Source organism: Thalia democratica, chromosome 7, assembly GCF_965202585.1.
Source record: "Thalia democratica chromosome 7, ktThaDemo2.hap1.1, whole genome shotgun sequence".
NCBI classification, from domain to species: domain Eukaryota; kingdom Metazoa; phylum Chordata; class Thaliacea; order Salpida; family Salpidae; genus Thalia; species Thalia democratica.
The window spans coordinates 41,009,997-41,028,575 of record NC_139171.1 but is presented as its reverse complement, the minus strand read 5'-3'; the positions used below and the strand labels follow the sequence as shown (position 1 = coordinate 41,028,575).

General features: G+C 27.2%; 1 protein-coding gene across 1 annotated transcript; it reads left to right on the top strand.

Annotated features, from left to right (window-relative positions):
- Positions 1 to 10,065: 10,065 nt before the first annotated feature.
- LOC145840619 (uncharacterized) lies at positions 10,066 to 15,352 on the top strand. Its single transcript, XM_082947932.1, has 7 exons — positions 10,066 to 10,182; positions 10,759 to 10,983; positions 11,194 to 11,291; positions 11,667 to 11,829; positions 11,903 to 12,335; positions 12,967 to 13,833; positions 14,597 to 15,352. Exons 1-7 carry the CDS (start codon positions 10,138 to 10,140, stop codon positions 14,704 to 14,706), a joined length of 1,941 nt encoding a protein of 646 aa, XP_082804058.1. The 5' UTR covers positions 10,066 to 10,137; the 3' UTR covers positions 14,707 to 15,352.
- Positions 15,353 to 18,579: the final 3,227 nt, after the last annotated feature.

The following is an 18,579-nucleotide window of genomic DNA, read 5'->3' as shown; positions in this document are numbered from 1 at the left end:
CTTCTTCGTGATAAATCCTGTTTGTACTCTACTTTCATGCCGTGACATAACTTTGAAAGTTTTTTCTAAGAAAGATTGTTCTTTAAGGAATAACATAAGTTATTTTAAAATTTTTGACTTATTTTAACATTGTTATGTTTTTCTAGATTCAAACTGATTGAAATTTAATAATCTTTATTTTAAACTAGAAAGACAAAAAAATCTATATATAAATATATTATTTAAGCAGCTGAAACGGCTGTCCCAGGCAAAAGTTTTTTTTTTGTGTAACCGAACTTATTTAAATATATATATGTTTATTTATTTATTTACTAATCTTAAAATAGATTGTTTATCAATAAATTTAGTCAGTGTTAAAAAAAAACTAATACTAAGTTAACTTAGTATACATACGCAAAATAAAAAAAAACTTCTATTTATTACACAGCTTTACATATATATTTTTAAATCTTAAATAATCAGTTAAATATCGTATTTCATTCATTTACCTTAAATATAGCATTTAGAAGACTAATTTTTTTTTTATAAAAAATATGTTTTGACTTTAAATTAAAATATTTATAAACAAATAGCTTATTATTTCATTTTTTGTAATAAAAACAAATATTTGTATTACAAGCTTATAACTTAAGTAGAAATATTACTAACATTTTTTTAAAATTTTTCCGTTGGTATAAATTTGACACTGGAATGATGTTTAGTATGTATAAAATTTGTTTTAACATACTTTTTAAATGTGAGCTTGTTTTACAAGATTTTTTTATGTAATATTCATAAAACAGTCTATACTCTACCTTGTTATTATCTTTTGTAACTTACATATAGCTTTAGTTATTTAAAAATAAATGTTTAGGCAGATTCATATACTGATTGATATACATAAATACTAAACAAAAAATCGTGAGTAGTTTTGCAAATCATAGTTTACATTTTTTTCTACCTATAAACAAATATTTTTCTTAGATAGGTGTGTTTAATAGCAGAAATATAGGAATAACAAATATACTATTATGTGTATTGTTATTAAACGAAAAAAAAGCTCAAAATATTTAGTCCTAGGACCTGGTGCACGAAAACACCTTTCGGTTATCAAGTCACATACCACTCGGATACCTTTTAAAGTCTTGTCCAGGACAGGTTAACGATAAAATAACCAACGCTCGAAAGTTTTAGTCATAGGACCTGGTGCACAGAAAAACCTTCCAGTCATCGGTCTATTCACCAATTATTTAATTAATGTTTTTTGTGTTAAAAAAAGTATATAAAAAAAAGGATTATATAATTTATTAACTTGTACCTGTTAGAAAAATGAAATAAGTAAAGAGAAGAAAAGCATAAATTAAAAGAGAGACAAAACACAGTACGTTTTTAAAACAGACTAACTTAAGATAAAAAGAAAAGTATTTAAGTTGTTGAAAATACTTTTGCTTAGAATAATAAACTTAGGCCTATTGACTTGCTTTAATCGTATGCAACTATAAATATTTGTCTATATCTTTAGATTTAACTATTTCAGGATAAACTACGTAAACAAAGAAAGTATTAAGAAAGTGATAAAACAAAACTGCGAACAAAAAACATCTTCTAAAATAGTTGAGTAAATCGTCATGAAGTATTTTAAAGTCTTTTAATATTGCAGTAAAAAAGCTACCAGTATACTAGATTTGTATCAAAAAAAAATTATAAAAGTACTTTTTGTAAAATAAATTTACTGAAAAAATGTAATAAACAAAATATAAAAATTAATCGTAGTGTATTAGCAAGCTGCTTAAATATTTACAAAGATTATACGCTGCTAGAAATTTTTAATAATAACTTCCAAAAAGTTAGTCTTTGCTTCTTAATTATTTATCACAACTCTTTAAAACTTGAATGAAGTTAGTTTAAATTTATGCAAACACGTGTTTTGTTTGAGAACAAGTTTAAACAAAAATAAAGCGACCTTTTAAAAACGACATAATTGCAAAACATTTTGGCTTTATTGTGTCTTTAGAAAAGTTGAGAAGCGATGTAGTTAAATTAATATTTAATCAACACGGTTTAATTTACACGGACATCATGAAATATTTTTTCTACATAATTTTTTTATCTATCAGCTTTATTCTGTTAAAGTTAAACTGTAGCTGCCAAAAATAAACTCTTTAAAGGACTGCAAAGTACATTGGGTATCAACAGTCCGTTTAATTTATTAAAAATCACGCACAAACATCACGTATATTAATGATTGATCTTTGCCATTAAATAAAAAAATGTAAAGCTTACAAACATTCTGGCAATGTTTTATTTACAGGTGCAAATCATTTATAAGGCAGCCATACATTCAAGTCGTATGTGCTTGACTGTCACGTTCCAAACTTTCATCTACCTTGTCCATAAACAACATTAGCTTGTTTTACAAACACAGAACCATGAGAATTTAGTCTTGTTTGTTTTATGATTTGTTCATGAGCTTTACTAAACAACTAATGCTTAATAATTAAGCATATATATATACAGTTTGAGTACAAATAAACAAAACTTATCTAATTAAATATTTTGAATAAAAAATAAAACCATTTTTTTAAGAATTAATTACTTTTTTAAGAACAAAAAGCAAGTAAATTTATTTAACTAATCCAAAACAATTTGTTATATTCAAAAAAACAAATCAAGTAGTCATCTAAGTTAATTATCTTACTTATAAGTTAGTTTTATTTAGAAAAACAGTCTTTTATAAATATTTTACATCTTTTTTGACACAAAGATCATAAAAGATACATTTAATGACTTTATTTAATGTAAATTTATAAGTATTCATATACAAAGTTTTTTATGTAAGCTTTTTGTAAGTAAAAACTTCTTTTACTTCTTCGTAAGTTGCAGCTTAAAAAAAAGCTGAGCTGTAACATTTATAAGTTCATATGAATTGATGTAACACATATTAGTGGGTATATTACTGTCTCTGTTAGCTCTGTAAATTTTAAAGGTCTTTGTAACATTATCAAACGAAATAGATATGAAACAGTTGTTTTTGAAATATCAAATTATTATATCACACAACTGCGTTAGTATAACATTAACTTCTCGGCAATTACGTCTAAATGCCGTCATTACACTTTAGGTATTATTTATTGAATCGTGTCTTGTAATTATTGAGGGTAATCTTTATCGACATTGGTACTTCAGAAGTTAAAAGCTATAAAAAGATTTTACAAGTAAAGTTATATTTGTTTTTATTTGAGAAATAGTTGTATACATACAAAAATTTCTTTGTAATATTATTTATAAAAAGTTATAAAAATAAAGCATAAAACGTCACTAAAGTAAAGAAAAATAAAATGACCAATTAATCTAATGAAGTAATAGACAAATCATAAGAGAACTAGTAAAGTTTTAACAACTACCACACATTTATGTGTTGTTTGAAAAAATATTCAAGTTTACTCGTGCACTTAACGTATATATGAGTTAGATTTATAACTCTTTTTATATAAAGCAATTTAGTATAAACAACCATTTTTTAAATAAAATACTTTTTATAACACACTACAACTACTGGAAGTTTATAAACAGTAATTAAAGTTTTTAATATTAAAATACACTATGTAAATTAGTAAAAAACAGTGTTTAAAAAAATATTTTACATTTAACAAAAAGTTATTTTATTTAATTTAAAAAAATAAATTTTTTCAATGTATTTATTTCCTTTAATAAAGTTAAAAACAATCCTTCAAAATTAGTTTTAGATTCTTTTAATATTTTTTTTTCAAAACTTTAACAAAACTTATGAGAAATCAAATGTAATCGAAGCTTAAATTTTTTAGGTAAAAGCAAAAAAAGACGTTTGATTTTTTTTTCAACTTGAAGCAAAACTTTTTATTTTCTCAACATTGCTGCTTGACATAGAAACAAAAACAGGGTAGTCTTAATTGTTGAGTTTATTGAACACAAACAAAACCTATCTTAACAAACGTAAGAAAAAAAACCAACGATCATTAAATGTTTAAAGGAACTGGCATGTAAAATTTTTATTTGTCATCGAGCTACAAAGCTATTGATAAGTTAAACGTAAAAAAATCTTTAATATTTTACTATTTTTTTTCAATTAAAATAAATCCACAGAAGCACAACTTATTTAATTTATTTTTATAAAAGCAAAAATATTATTAAAACAGATAAGTAGCTTACAGTGTTTTCAGGTTTATACTTATTGTAAAGTAAAGCATTTTTATATTCATGTAGCTTTTGTGCGTGGACTATTGATTTTAATTTACTTGTTTTGCAGCTGTGGACTTTAAAAAACTTTTTCTCAAGTTAAACGCTTTACCTTATTAACAGACTTAGATTGTTTTATAAACAGCTGATAATTTTTATTTTCAAAAAAAGAAAGTAAATAAGATAAATTAATAGTATTTAATTTATTTTGCTTATTAGAAACTACTTTCAAATGTCTTTAAAACCAAGAATTACGTTTAGTAGTTTTCAAGTTAAGCATAAATGTTAACAAGATTTGTTATAAAGCATGACTTGATACACCATAAAGCTAAATAATCTGATAGGTCAGGTCTTAAGATTTGTGATAATTAAACAGCTTAGTTATCGAAGACTTTAAAGAGAGATTAGGTTTTTAAATCATTATAGTAAACGTCCTTCATTTAATTCTTTCATCATTCTTTGTTTGATCATACAGTATCGCGAAAGCGAAAGTTTTCGTATTCAATTGTTCAGGAACGTTATTAGCACATATGTACTGTACATGTCAGTACAAAGCTCTGTGTAACTTGTGTTTTGTTACGTCATAATAAACTAGATATCAGCAGCTGAAGTCCCATTGTGATGCTAATTAACCTGATGAATTACACGGGTGTTTTGATGAATGATCATTAATCTTAGCAGCACGCCGCAGCTTTAGAACGTGTTAGTGGGTGTTATCGCAACAACCTTGTACAAGAATAAACCCTAAGTTTCGCAGATAACGATTAATTTTTAATTTATTGTTGTCGTGCAAAGAGCTGTACATGCTTTAACTCGTGTACCTACATTCCATCTACAGTTGAAAGCAATGTCTGAAGGTTTTGTACATGCGATCACAATCTTGTTTTAACACTAGAATTATATTGAAAAAATGTTTCTCAAAAAACATATTTTTAGAGTATTAATTAAAACATCTGTTAAACTAAAGTGTTTTTTTGTGAAACTTTGTTTTATAAAGCTAACATTTTTTGTAAGGTATGACACAAGGAGAACCTTGTTTAAAATTTTTGTTAGTTTTATTTTATCAAACCAATTTTGACATTTGTAAAAAAAACTGTAAATAAAAGTATAAAAATTAATGTCTGTTAAATAGCAACAGAGTGTCAAAATTACTTTGCACAGTAAAAAAAACGTTTAAACTGTTTTTCCTAATCTCTGCTAAACTTATTCAGGTGTTTGTACTTATATCGTTTATCACTGATTTGTTGTCGAGTTTAGGCTGTTTAAGTGCAAATGTTTACATTTAGCAGCGATTAATCTGCTGTTGTAAGTTCCTGTCGCTAATTTAGTGCTCTAAATAATCTAGTTGCACTTTTATCACTTTTACAAAATGACGGCTTCACACAAACAAAGAGCAGATAAGCGACACTTTCTTTTACTTGTTTGTGCTAATACCTTGGGTTTAAGAAACCCCTTTAAATTTTTAATTTTTGTTTAAAGTATGAACTAGTTTTTCTTGTTAGAACGATCGAAAGTTTTTATTTTTGTTATTTTGATTCAAATGTTTTTTTAAGGCAATATTTCTTATTTTAAAAATTGCTTAAAAACTTTTTTATGTACAAAAAATAGTTGAAAATAATATAAACTATATAATTTTTATTGTAATGTTGGTGACTTAAATAATAAAATTTATTAAAAAAGTATAATATTACAAAAACTAACTTTTACTGATCGCCATAAGTAAAATTGGCAGTTTAATAAAACTCTGCAACATTTAAAACAAAAAAATAATGTAGCTGAAATAAAGACACCATTATATTACGTTGATGAGTAGTCGTATGCAAATTGGAACAACAGCTTTGTAAATGTCAAGGGTTACTGAAGCTAATTCGCGGCGTTACAACGATGTCTTGTGAAGTCTCAAAACTGCATTTATACAGTATCACTCTGTGAAAACGTATGATTTTGTATGCGTACGACTGTAAAAACTGTTAGTGCTTTTTTTAAGTATGGAGCTAAGATACTTAGAAATTGATTAGCATTTATATAAATTTTTCAATGTATGACTTTTCTAAAATAAAAGTTTGAAAGAGTATGAATTTCAAACTAAGTAAATTATTGTCATTTAAAAAGATCAATTCTAATTAGTATTTATTGTATAAAAGTGTCGTTCTATACGACAGTCATTACTTAACTTCAACTAGTTAAGATAATAAACGCAGATGTGTAGTTAACTTTAGTGACTGTAATTTTATTTATCCAAGCTTTTTACTTTAATAATAATAGTATGAAAAAAGGCAATGACACCAGTGAACAGCTATTAAAAGCTATATATTAGTATAATTTTTTTTACCTAATATCAATCACTCAATTGTTATTTTGTAACTACAATATATTTTACTTACAAACCGACCAGGTGAAAAATATATAAACAATACTATTTATGGATACTTTTAAAATACAAGAATAAAAAAATTAAATAATATGATTTATAAAAAAAAGCGTTATGCATTTTAAACATTAATTATAAAAGCTTAATCTTTAATTATTTTTGTTAGATAACAATGATATTTATTCTTTTTATATAACTTGTGTCTAACATGAAAAAAACTAAGATGCTTTCATTTTTGAAGTTTAGAACCATTACACAAAACGTAAAAACTGTTTCTGTTTAAACTTGCTGAGAAATAACATAGAATTATTTAATAAGTTTAACTTTTAATAAAAAAATTATAAAATATTTAATATTTAGTGGTGATTAAGTAGTACCGTGTAAAAATATACACTAATTTTAATATTTTTTAAACTAAAGTAATTTTATAATTGTTTTTCTACCTGTTTTTTATTACTTAAACTTTTATTAATAGAAAATAGTGAGCAGCTACAATTGAAAAGATTATAACTTAGTTGTAAAAATTGAAAAAAAATGTCTCTAAGAATTGTTATTAATAAATTAAGGATTATATTCTTAGCAAACTGCTTGAACTAAGTTAACAAGTTTATTTTAAGAATATTATAAATTTCATGCTATAAATAAAAGGTAAATTGGATTACTAACGATAACCGTAAGAAGTAACATAACTTAGATTAGATACTCAAACAAAAGCCGTTTTTTAACAAGTAAATGTCGTTGTAGAACAATGGAGTTTAATTAAAAGTCAATTGATCTAAAGATCAGCATGTAAAAGATCACTTCGGGGCTTTTTAAGCGTTCTAATTTTTTTTTTAGCTAATCTTAGTGTTTTCAGAATATAGTATCTATAAAACAAATGTTCATTAGGAGTGTTATAAATTGCAAAAGAAAACAATAAGAATTGTATTTCGAAAACAATAGCCCATAATGTATATAATGGAATTTGTTAATTAAGATATATGTTGGAAACATAAAAATACCTTAAACATGAGTGTCGCATAATTATAAAAAATGTGTAAACGGCACTCATGACAACGTCGCTTACACGCATGTTTTTGATATTTTTGTCAAAGATAACAGCAAATATGAAAAAATGATGTACCGACGGATGCTCATAGGTACATGTACATTCTTTTATTTAAAACTTTTTCGTTTCTTGCAGAATTTGAAACTAAAACACAATAAGTTATCTTCCATAAAAGTATTAGAACTATTTGAAGTACTTTTAAAACTAACACTTATAATTTTTTGTAAACAGTGTTTATATAAAGAATGTCTTTTTTACTTGAGAATTGTTTTATAATATTTAAAGACTTTTAACTTCGTGTATAATTGAACAAGTAAAAAAAAGTATTAGTAGGAAGTATAGCATAGTTATACAAAATAAGTAAGTGTAAAAAATTAATGGCTAAAGATTTTAAGTTCTGTAAATATGTTTCTTTTGAAAGTCTCATAATAACTAAAATTCTATTTTATTCACTTAAACAAGCCAAAATGCATCTGAAATAAATTTATTAGCATATCACTCTCGAAAAAGAATATTTTCACTCAAGTCCGAATAAAACCATTTTAAATCTCTTTCAGCACCAAGTTTAAAATAATAATAAATCGACTTGCGTACAAGAAGCACTTCCCACACCGATAACTATTCATTAAAGGAAAGTTGATGATTGGTAAACGAATTGGCGGTGTTTTGTGGAGCAGTTTTGCATCAACTGTAGTGAACATTTCGCTGTTTCCACAACAAAGCCTGCACGCTCACACGAAATTATATTTATCACACTGTTTGTTGTAAGAAGTCTTTCGTATTTGAATCTGAAACATTTTAGTGTCTTTATGGGCGCTAAAAAGAATAAAATTGCCTGGATAAATGCAATCTTCCGCACGAGCCTTTTTTTAATACAACTCGTGCATAAATTAACATAACTTCATAGTTTTATTCACGATTATTTTTCATAAGGTGTGTAGTTTAAATAATTTACACACTAAAAGTTTCCTTTACTTTTGTTTAATTATGTTGTATGATGGAAAATGTAAAGTTGTTTTTAAACTTGGTAAAAAGCTTTGACAATGCTCAAAAACATAAACAATTCTAAATCGATTAAATTACCTTTTTTAATACAGCAAATAAAGCTTTTCTAAAAAACTTATTAAAAATTCTACGGGTATAAATTAACTCATTTTACTTTATATTTAGTATTTTTTTTATCATGTTAATTTAAGAAAATTAAGATTTAAATAGTTTAACTAAAAACAAACTATAAGTTAACTTGGTAAATATTAAAAAAAATGAATCAAGTATTAACTTAGAATAAATATAAACACAATTAAACAAATATTTTAAACTCTTAAAAAACTATCTACTATAAGTTAATGAATTTATGTAAGTAAATTAAAAAAATAAATGAAATGTTTTGATATTTTTTAAAGTTATCAACTTTTTATTATTCAATTGCTAGTTTAAATGCTAAAAAAGTGTTTATCTATAGTAAAATATATATGGTAACATATTTTTAGATATACCATAACAAGGGTTTCATAATAAATTTTCAGCGATAATTGTTGTTTCCTGGAGAATAAAAAATTCTTGTTATTTCTAATTTATAAAGTTTTGCTATAGTTATTAGAAATTTTTATCTTTTGTAAAAATCAAAAAATTATATATTTATATTTTAAGAATAACATTTTTGAAATAAAAAGCATGTTGTTTATGTGTATTTAGAAAGAAGTATTTTTAGACAAATCTTTTATCTAACCTTGTAGTCAACTTATCAAATCCATAAATGAGAAAGTTAGTTGTTTGTAAAAGTAATTTTGTGAGTTAGTAAGCTTAATTTACAGTTAAAAAGATAGTTTTTACTTATTGTTTTAAGTTTTATACAATTTAGAAAATACTATGTCATTATACATTTTTAAAGTGTTAGGTTCCAATAAAGTTAGTTTTTTATAATAGTTATCACTTAAGTTATTTAAAATCCTTTAAACTAACAACCAATCATATCATAAATAACAAAACAACAGAAAAAAAAAGTTGTTTTTAACTAATGCTTAAAAAATTTTCGTTACAAAAAAAAAAAAAGCTTAATGAAAATTTAATCACTAGCCGGCGCTAAAGAACAGCTTAAGATAAATTTTAGAAAAAGTAAAACCGGCATATGTTTTATTGTACGCGAGTCGAACGTCGTTGAACAACAGGCAGAAAAGTAACAGTTACAAAAGTTTTTAGCCATAAATACCTCATGTGCAAATGATCGCTCTCTTACAGCAGCGTGCGAGAGAGCAAGAAAAAGCAGAGATTTATCGGAAAAGAAAAACAGCTAAGTGAAGAAAAGGTAGAAAAAAAGTAGTAAAAATGATGAAAGTTTTCGTTTTAAGATTCGTTGTAGATGCAAAGTAGTACAGCCTTAAACAGACTCTCACAGTATTATTTTAAACAAAAAAATTTGTGTACTTTAAATAATTTTTTTCTTAATTTTTTAGACTTGTCATAAGTTTTACAAAAAGTGCATAAAAAATTATCAAAGCTAAAGAAAATAAGCTTCATTTTTGCTATGATGACAATAAACCAGCGCGCAGAAGAAAGCTTTCCGAGACCAGTAAGTTGTTGTTTAGTTTAAAAGTTATATTTCTATTCCTATAATGTAAAATTTAAATAAAGTAAATTCATTAATGCAGCTTTTTTCAAAGGTTAATTGATTAAGTTTTAGTACATATAGCGCTTTTCTTTATTGATTCTTACTAAATAACTTACTTAAACCTTATATTTTCTACTTCTTTTTCACTTTTAATTTAAATTAATTTAAAGCCTTTATATTTGCAAAAAAAAATTTTGAAAAGTTTTGTTTTTTAAAAAGCAGAAAAATTATACTAATTTGTGTTACTTGATACTAATCTATGTCATCACTAAGCAAAATGTGTTATGCTTGAAAGCAATAAACGTTTTGCTAATTACAGCAAAACACAGTTAAAAGAAAACGATTAGACTAAATACTTTTTGAAGTTTAGCAATAAAGATCAAACAAACTTGCAATTAAACTTATAGCCTCAATAACTGTTAAGTTCTTTTTAATAAGTTATGTTGATAAAACAGTCGAGGAAAAAGTAAACCAGTTTTAAACTAAAAGCTAAGTTTGTTTCTAAACAAGATAGAATACGCTAATCTTACTTTTCAGATGGCCGATAGAATTTCAAATTTAGTGCCCGGATCAATACCAGCCCGCAGATTCGGACTGCCCGGTGCTCCCATGGAAGGCATACTGCCGAGTACAACCGGGTTTCCAGTTCTGCCCCCCTCAATATACCCCCCTCCGCCTCCCTCCCCTCGCTTCCCCGGAAACTTTCTTCCGTACCAACAAGGCGCAATGCCTGACCCAGCAATGTTGTACCAGGCATCACTGGTGAGTGTTTAGTCTTACTTTTTAGTAGATGAGAAATTGTTTTGAAAGCTTTTACTTACGAATTTAAAATGCAGATGTTTTATTAAACAAAGCTGAGTTTGTTAATTTATATACTTTTTTTACAACAAGATTAACGAATTATTATGCAAAACATTGGCTCGGTTTATAAAAAATCAATAAAAAAGTTTCAAATAGTGATTACTTCAACAGAGCGGCACAGGGAATGCTGTTGACGCTTGGCGGGCAAACCAGCTTCAAGCTGCCGCAGCGGCGTATTACGACCCGATGAGCGCTCACTATGGCTACCCGTAAGTATATAAAATGTTATATTGCTTTCACTGCTGTTTGAGCATGTAATTTACTGTTTCATGTAAATATTAAATGAACAAATGGAAAGCTCTATTTTGTCAGAATTCTAAAATTAACGTTTGTTTTATAATTCGTCAATAAACATTCGAATATTAGCACTTTTAAATACCTGTTATCTTTCCTATTAACAACCCAGTTGAAGTGTGTTGATTCGTTGACACACAGAAACATATGTTGGTAGAATAAAGGAAGATTACTGTATAATTTGTTTTTATTCACTTTTAAATACTAAATTTTATAAACATTTAGTTGTTAGTTTATGTACTTTATACACTAAAGCGAATATTACCTTCATAGTTACGTACTTTTTTCAGTTATGGAGTGTTAGGACTCGGTGAAGGTGCAAGAAGAAAAAATGCAACTCGAGAAACGACTTCAACCTTAAAAGCTTGGTTGAATGAGCACAGAAAAAACCCTTACCCGACGAAGGCAGAAAAAATAATGTTGGCAATCGTAACGCGAATGACGCTGACTCAGGTAAGTAATAATTTTAAGGGCCCTTGACAACTCGCGACAAAGTGAAGTCATAATTATCAATTCGCATTCCCAGGTGTCCACTTGGTTCGCCAACGCCCGTCGTCGTCTGAAAAAAGAAAACAAAATGACTTGGTCGCCACGCAACCGATGTGGAGAAGACGACGATGACGACATAGAAGACGGTCACTTGATGGGGGGCGGCGGAAGTGCTGCCAACGACATGAGCAGCCGCACTTCATCGCCCATCCTCGTCGACGTCGACGACAACAACCCCCACAATCCGAATGGCTTGAGACTTTCTTTGCTCAACCCCGGCAATCAAAACGGTGCAAGAGAGCGACTGATGACGTCACCCGCCGGTGATGACGTATTTTTGCGAAAAAAATCGTTTACGAGTGCTAGCGAAGTTTCCGCAAGCGATAAGTCAACTTTAAACCAGTTGCATTGTCGGCAGGGCAGCAGTCACAACAACTTTTTCGAAAAGTCACCATCTGTAAACAGAAACCGTTAGTTATCTTTTTGTTTACTGTTGAAGTTTCTATGCGCGTAACAGTAAATTCTCGCTGTTTAAATAAAGGAAGTTTCAAAGTTTTCTTTTTAAAATGGCCGTCGCTTACGAGGGTTTCAATAAGATTTATTTAAAAAGCGCGATGATCTACTAAACGTTTTAAAAAAGAGACAACTGATTAAATTATGATACTTTCTTTTACTTGCCTTGAAATTTACTAAAACTAACTATAACATTTTTTTAAAGCTTACTTTTAGTAGCTGAAAATAACAATAACACGTTAGAATAAATGTTTGTTTAAATGTTTATTTTAATAAAAAAATATTAGTAATGTATTTAACATCTATTATTAATAAATTTTGTACGTTTTTTAGAACTCTTTAAAATTTTCATAACTTCATTATTAAAAATACTTATTGAACGATATTGATAAAGTAGTACTTAATTATTTATATAACTATTTAAATCTGATTATACTATTTTTGTTGTTTTTAATTAATATAGCTATTTTGTTTGTTTTTTATTGTTAAAATGAAGGTTAGGAGTATAGCTAGATCTAAACATACATTTTTATAAAGAAAAATCAATTTGTTTCTTTACGAGTTAATATTTGTATTTATATATAACAGAAGATGTGGCATCCACCGAATTAACTAAAACGACGAGTACCATTTCGCCGAAATTTCCTTACGATCAATACCAAACACATCCTTTTAGCAATTCTAAGTTTCCATCGACTTCTATTCAAGCTGCGTTCCAACAGAAACTAATGACTTCCAGTAACAGTTTGCCTGATGTCAAATCCACACCGCCCTTTTCAAGCTCCCAAGCTGGGGCCGCCCCCGTTGGAAACCCCATGTTCCCTCTCAATCACATGCACCCAGCTTTTCAGGCCCAAGCAGCCTCTCTGTTCAGGTCGGGAGCTCACGGGTTGAACCCGCAGCTGCTCGCAGCTTTGAATGAGCAGGCGCAACTGCAGCTTTCGTACCAGCAAGCGCAGCTTCAGCAGATCATGGCTTGTTCGCCCGCCTCCATGGCTTCTTTCAAAAACTCAAGCTTCAGGAAGCCGTCCGATCATCTGCCAGCTTCAACGCAAGTTTCGTCTTCAGCAGGACCGGTGGCAAAGCCCAAAATATGGTCAATTGCCGATGTGGCGACCAAAGACGACAGTGAGGACAAACGAAAAAGTTCTAGGGATAAGGCGGAAAGTAATCAGCTGGCAAAAGAAGACAAAAATAAACAAGCGACCCAGGGCTATGAGAGCTCGGCATCTTCTTTTAAGTGGATGGAACAAATGCTAAGCAACCGAAATCAGCACTTTTCTTTGCAACAAGTCGGCCCACTGAAACACGGTGTACCCCAGGCAGCGTTGTACCCACATCACCACATGTTTTCGAGTTTGCCACCAGTTGCAAGAAAACCGCTAGTTCCTGACAGTTTGCTTGGACTTTCAAGCTATGTACCACCTAGCACAGAAAACTCTGCGAGAGAAAAAGGTTAGCCTGAAACAAATTTTTAAAAGTATTGTAACATGGTGAAGTAAAAAAATTTTAAACCACCGTATAGCTACTAAAAGTATTTTTGGTTAAGTTTTCTGTCTAAACTATTTTTCAAATTTTAAAAAGATGTGTCCAACTAGTGTTTTTAGTAGTTTTGGTGTTTAATTTCAGTTTAGAAACAGTTTATTGAACTACTGATACAACTGTTTACCATGGAGAAAAATATAAAACAGTTCTATACTTAGTAAAAATACTCTTTAGACAGAAAACTAATAGAATTTTTAGTCTATTTTTCTGTTTAAAACTTTAAATAAAACATTTAAAAACTTCGAACACTTTTTTCTCTTTGTATTAAACAAGTTTCATGGAACAGAAGTTTTTGTTTGGACCGTGTCAACAATTTTTTTAAATTTTTTATAAAGAAAAACAACTTAAGTACGAAAAGTTAACAACCGAGAAAATTTATTTAGTTTTAAGCACATTTCATTAGGCTTGTGAATAAACAAAAGTTTTCCTCATATATGTTCATAACTATTTCAATAGCAATACAACTTTCATTGTTAAAGTGTAGTTTAGTGTTTATAATAAAATTAACTATAATATAAACTTGTTAGATGTGATAAAATAATGAGCTTAAAAAATAAATTTCGTTTGTATTCATTAAAAGTTATAATCGTAAGCGTTTTGTTACTTTTTTTATTATTTTTTGGTACATTATGTTATTTTTAGGAGCAAAATATAAAACTATTTAACTTTTTAGAAGTTCCTTCAACGTCAATGTCGACGTCACCATCATCTAAAATTAGCTCACCGAGTGCAGCAGTGAAAATAAACGAAATCATTCCAAAGATTACAATTAAAAAAGAATAGAGCAACAGAAAGAGAATACATATGCAGCAGAAAGGCAATAAAAGGTTTGAGATTGAAAATTGACAGGGTACAGACGACATCTGTATCGTACTGACAAGTGATTATGTAGTTATGCTAAATGTCATACAATAATAGCTACTTGAACTTGTTGCTTATCCGTATTCTAGAACAGTTTTACTTGATTAGTTTACATTGATTTCGATATGTTTAACGACAAAACGTTTTACTTATATAACAAATATTTGTAATGAGTTGTTTGATAATTTTTTTGAAAACTGCGATTTTGGATCAAAGTGTATTAAATATTTATTTAAACTAAAGTTTTAAGATTTTGAAGCTTTAAAGTATCAGATGGGTTTTTAACGCAAATTTTTTTACTCTTTGCGTAAAAATTTCAAAAATAGCTTAATTTCTACAGTTTTTATTCAGTATGTCAACTTTAAGTTATTTTTGATTTCGATAGAGGATCAAATTACGTCTTAGTTCAGATAAGCCATTGAGCATTTACTTTGTCTACAAAGCTATCAACAGCTCATAAATTTTCATATAAACTCATGACCCGTGTCAAAGGGACGTTTTATTTAGCGCTTTTATTTATAACCCTTGGAGCTTCAAAGCTGCTTTTTAAAGATTTATAAAGCTATCTTTTAGCACTATTATTTTAAAGACTTAAACTTAAAAGTTAAATAGAAATCAAAGTTTTTTGAAGTGTTTGTTTTCTTTTCAATACAAGCACACCATTAAACAACTTTTATTAACTTTAAAAGTTTACTTACAGTTTTAGCTGTTTAGTTAACAACTTAAATTATTTACCTTTTCAAATTACGTATGTTGCTTTTCATGTATAGTTGTTGTTTTCAAATGTATTAAAGTTTACAAAAGTTTTAATTAGTTACACTCTTTGTCCTTTAATACGCTCGTTGCACTGGCGTGACAGCTAGTCTAAACACTTGTGTTGTTTATTTTCATCTCGTTTGAATAAACTTACGCAATAGACAATTTCGTTATTCATTTACTTTGTTGGAATTATTTAGGCCTTTAAACACAAAACTTTAGTTTTTGTAGAAACTATCAAAGTTTTATGTTTTTACTGTTAACAAAACTAACGTTTGCCTAAATTTATGAGTACTTTACAAAAATTTGTTTAAATAAACAAAGGCGAGTAAATATAGAAATAAAAAAAACTTTTTGCAATAAGTGTCGTCTTAAGTTTATTTTTTTAATAGTTTAACAAAATGTCGTTAAGTATTTATACATGAGCAACTTTTAAAAACTTTATTAATCATCCTTTATAAAAATTTTATTAAACTGCTATTCGTAATTTTCGTGAACAATAAGTTTAGCTGTATACCATAAAAAAAAGTTAAAAGAAAATGAAGGTTACAAAGTACACATAAAACGACTTTATAAATATAGACTTCTTAAAGTTTTGTACGATAACAAAATAAAACTCTTGTTTATTCTATTAGTATTAGAATATAGTTACACACAGTTGTTTTTAGTTAGTTACTGGTTTTCAAAAACTTTGAGCACTAGAAAATAAAAATTTTAGTCCTTTGTTAAAATAAATTTGTACTTTTACTCAAAAACTTTAAAAGTGAACTTGTGAATAAAAAAAAAAACATTAACACTTAGTTTGTATAAAACTTTCCACTAAAAGCTGTGTGAAATTTAATTTATGCAGCCATTTTCTTTGTTATACAAAGGTTGCGATGTAATTCTTATTTCTTTAACACATAAGGAACGCCGATGTATTAATAATAACAAAGCTTTAAGAATTTCAACTTGCTATAAAATTTATTTATTGTTTGTATATACTCTTTTTTAAAATAATAAAGTTGAGTATGTACACGCTTTCTACTGATATACACTTCAAAATTTTTAAAGTCAAGACTAAGACAAGTTTTAGACCTAAATTAAAATAATTTTACATTCAGTTCGGAAACACATATTTTTATTAATTAATTTAACGTTTTATACTGCGCGTTATACATAAAACAAATGCTGCATATTATACAAACAGTTATTAGGTATAAAGCTAAGTTTACTTTTAACGTACAACTTATATTTTGATAATATCATTAACCAGATCAAATTTTTTATTTCATGTTTAAAAAATTTTAGTTAGGGTTAAAAAATTGTCACAAAAACGTATCTCAGTACCTTTTTGTATAAGTATAGTGATAAAAAGTCATACTATTATGCAAATATTAAGAAAATTATTCAATAGAAACTAACTGATATAAAAGATCTATCTAAAAACCTAAATTAAATTATTTGATAAAAACTGTACAAGTAAAAAAACTTACCTTTTTATATTTTACCTTATAAAAATTGATGCTTTTATGATAAAAACATTTAGACAAATATTTTATATGTCATTTTTTAGTTTAAAATATTTTATACTACTTTTAACTTTTCAGTTGTAAGTTTGAAAACAAACAAAAGTTAAGTACGAAGTTTATAATGTTTTAAAATAAAACAATTGAGAAAATACAATAAATATATTAAACAAATTAATTTAAATTACTTTGTTCTTACTAGCAGGTTTGACGTCGTAGGGAAATACTAAAATACTTTTTAATATTTTGTCTAAACTTTAAAACTATTATTAAAATATGCTTTAAACTAGTTTTGATAGTACATGAAAAATTTAGATAGATACTTGATTCTATTCAACTACAATCAAAATTATAATTATTGATTTCGTTTAGCATAATAATAAAAAGTATGCTATAGAGTTAAATTGTTATTGTATTTTAAGTCATATAATCTACTTAAATGAAAATCTTATTGCAGCTAACATTTAGATAATGTTTGAAAAATTCCAATCTTTAGTAATTCAACTTAGCCTTTTTACCTTTATAAATTCAAAATAAAAATTAAAACATGTCTATTAGTTTACTTATTTTTATAATTTTGCGTAACTTATAAAAAAGAGCAGTTTGAACGGCTTTATGGAAGCATATTTTTTAGAAAAAAGTGTTTATTTAAATAAAACTTAACTATCAGTTACATGAGCCTTTTAAAAAGAATCTTTGTGTTGATGTGGTAGGATTGACATTATGTTATTCAATTACAACTGTCACATGGTAGTACACCGTGATTTAAACACCAGTCATACTGATATTCACACATAGATAATACTGTTGAACAATGTAACGTTTAATTTTAGTTATCCGTGTAAAGTCCAATTACTACTGTTAGGAGCACAAAAAGTAAATATACTTTTTGTTCAACCTCGATTTGTGACGCTATAATAGGAGGTGTTGGTGCAAGAAGCGCTGACGCATTAAGCCTAATGAAAACGTTGGCGGGTTTTAAAAAATATTGAATTACTGTACTTGGTGATTTACTGATATTATCTCGTCTGTTTTTCAAAGGAAAGATGTGATAAATATAACAGATGATGTTAGTAATTCAAGTCAAAGTTTTTTTTTAGTTTAAAAACTTGCAGTAATGCTTGTAAACAATATGCACCAAATTAAATTTAAGGCTGTTTAAAGAAAGCTTGGTATTAATTGAATATTACACTTAAATAAAAAAGTTAACATATTAAAAAAAACAATAAGTACTTGGAACCTTTAAGTTTATTTAGAGTTTGTAAAATAAAACTTTAAAAAATTAACAAAACGTGTAAAAAGTAAATAAGTAGTAGATAAAATTTTACTGTACAAACTAAAATTGATTTTTTTTCTTTCAAGCAGTTTTTTAATTATTATAACAATAAGTTTAGTTGTTTACAGAGTACTAATTTATAAACAATTTTGTTGATTAAACAAACAATTACATACAAAGCATTTCGTTCAAGTTCAAAAAGTAAAGAACATTAAAGCACTTTGAGATAGAAGTAAATAAAATCACTTTGACAGG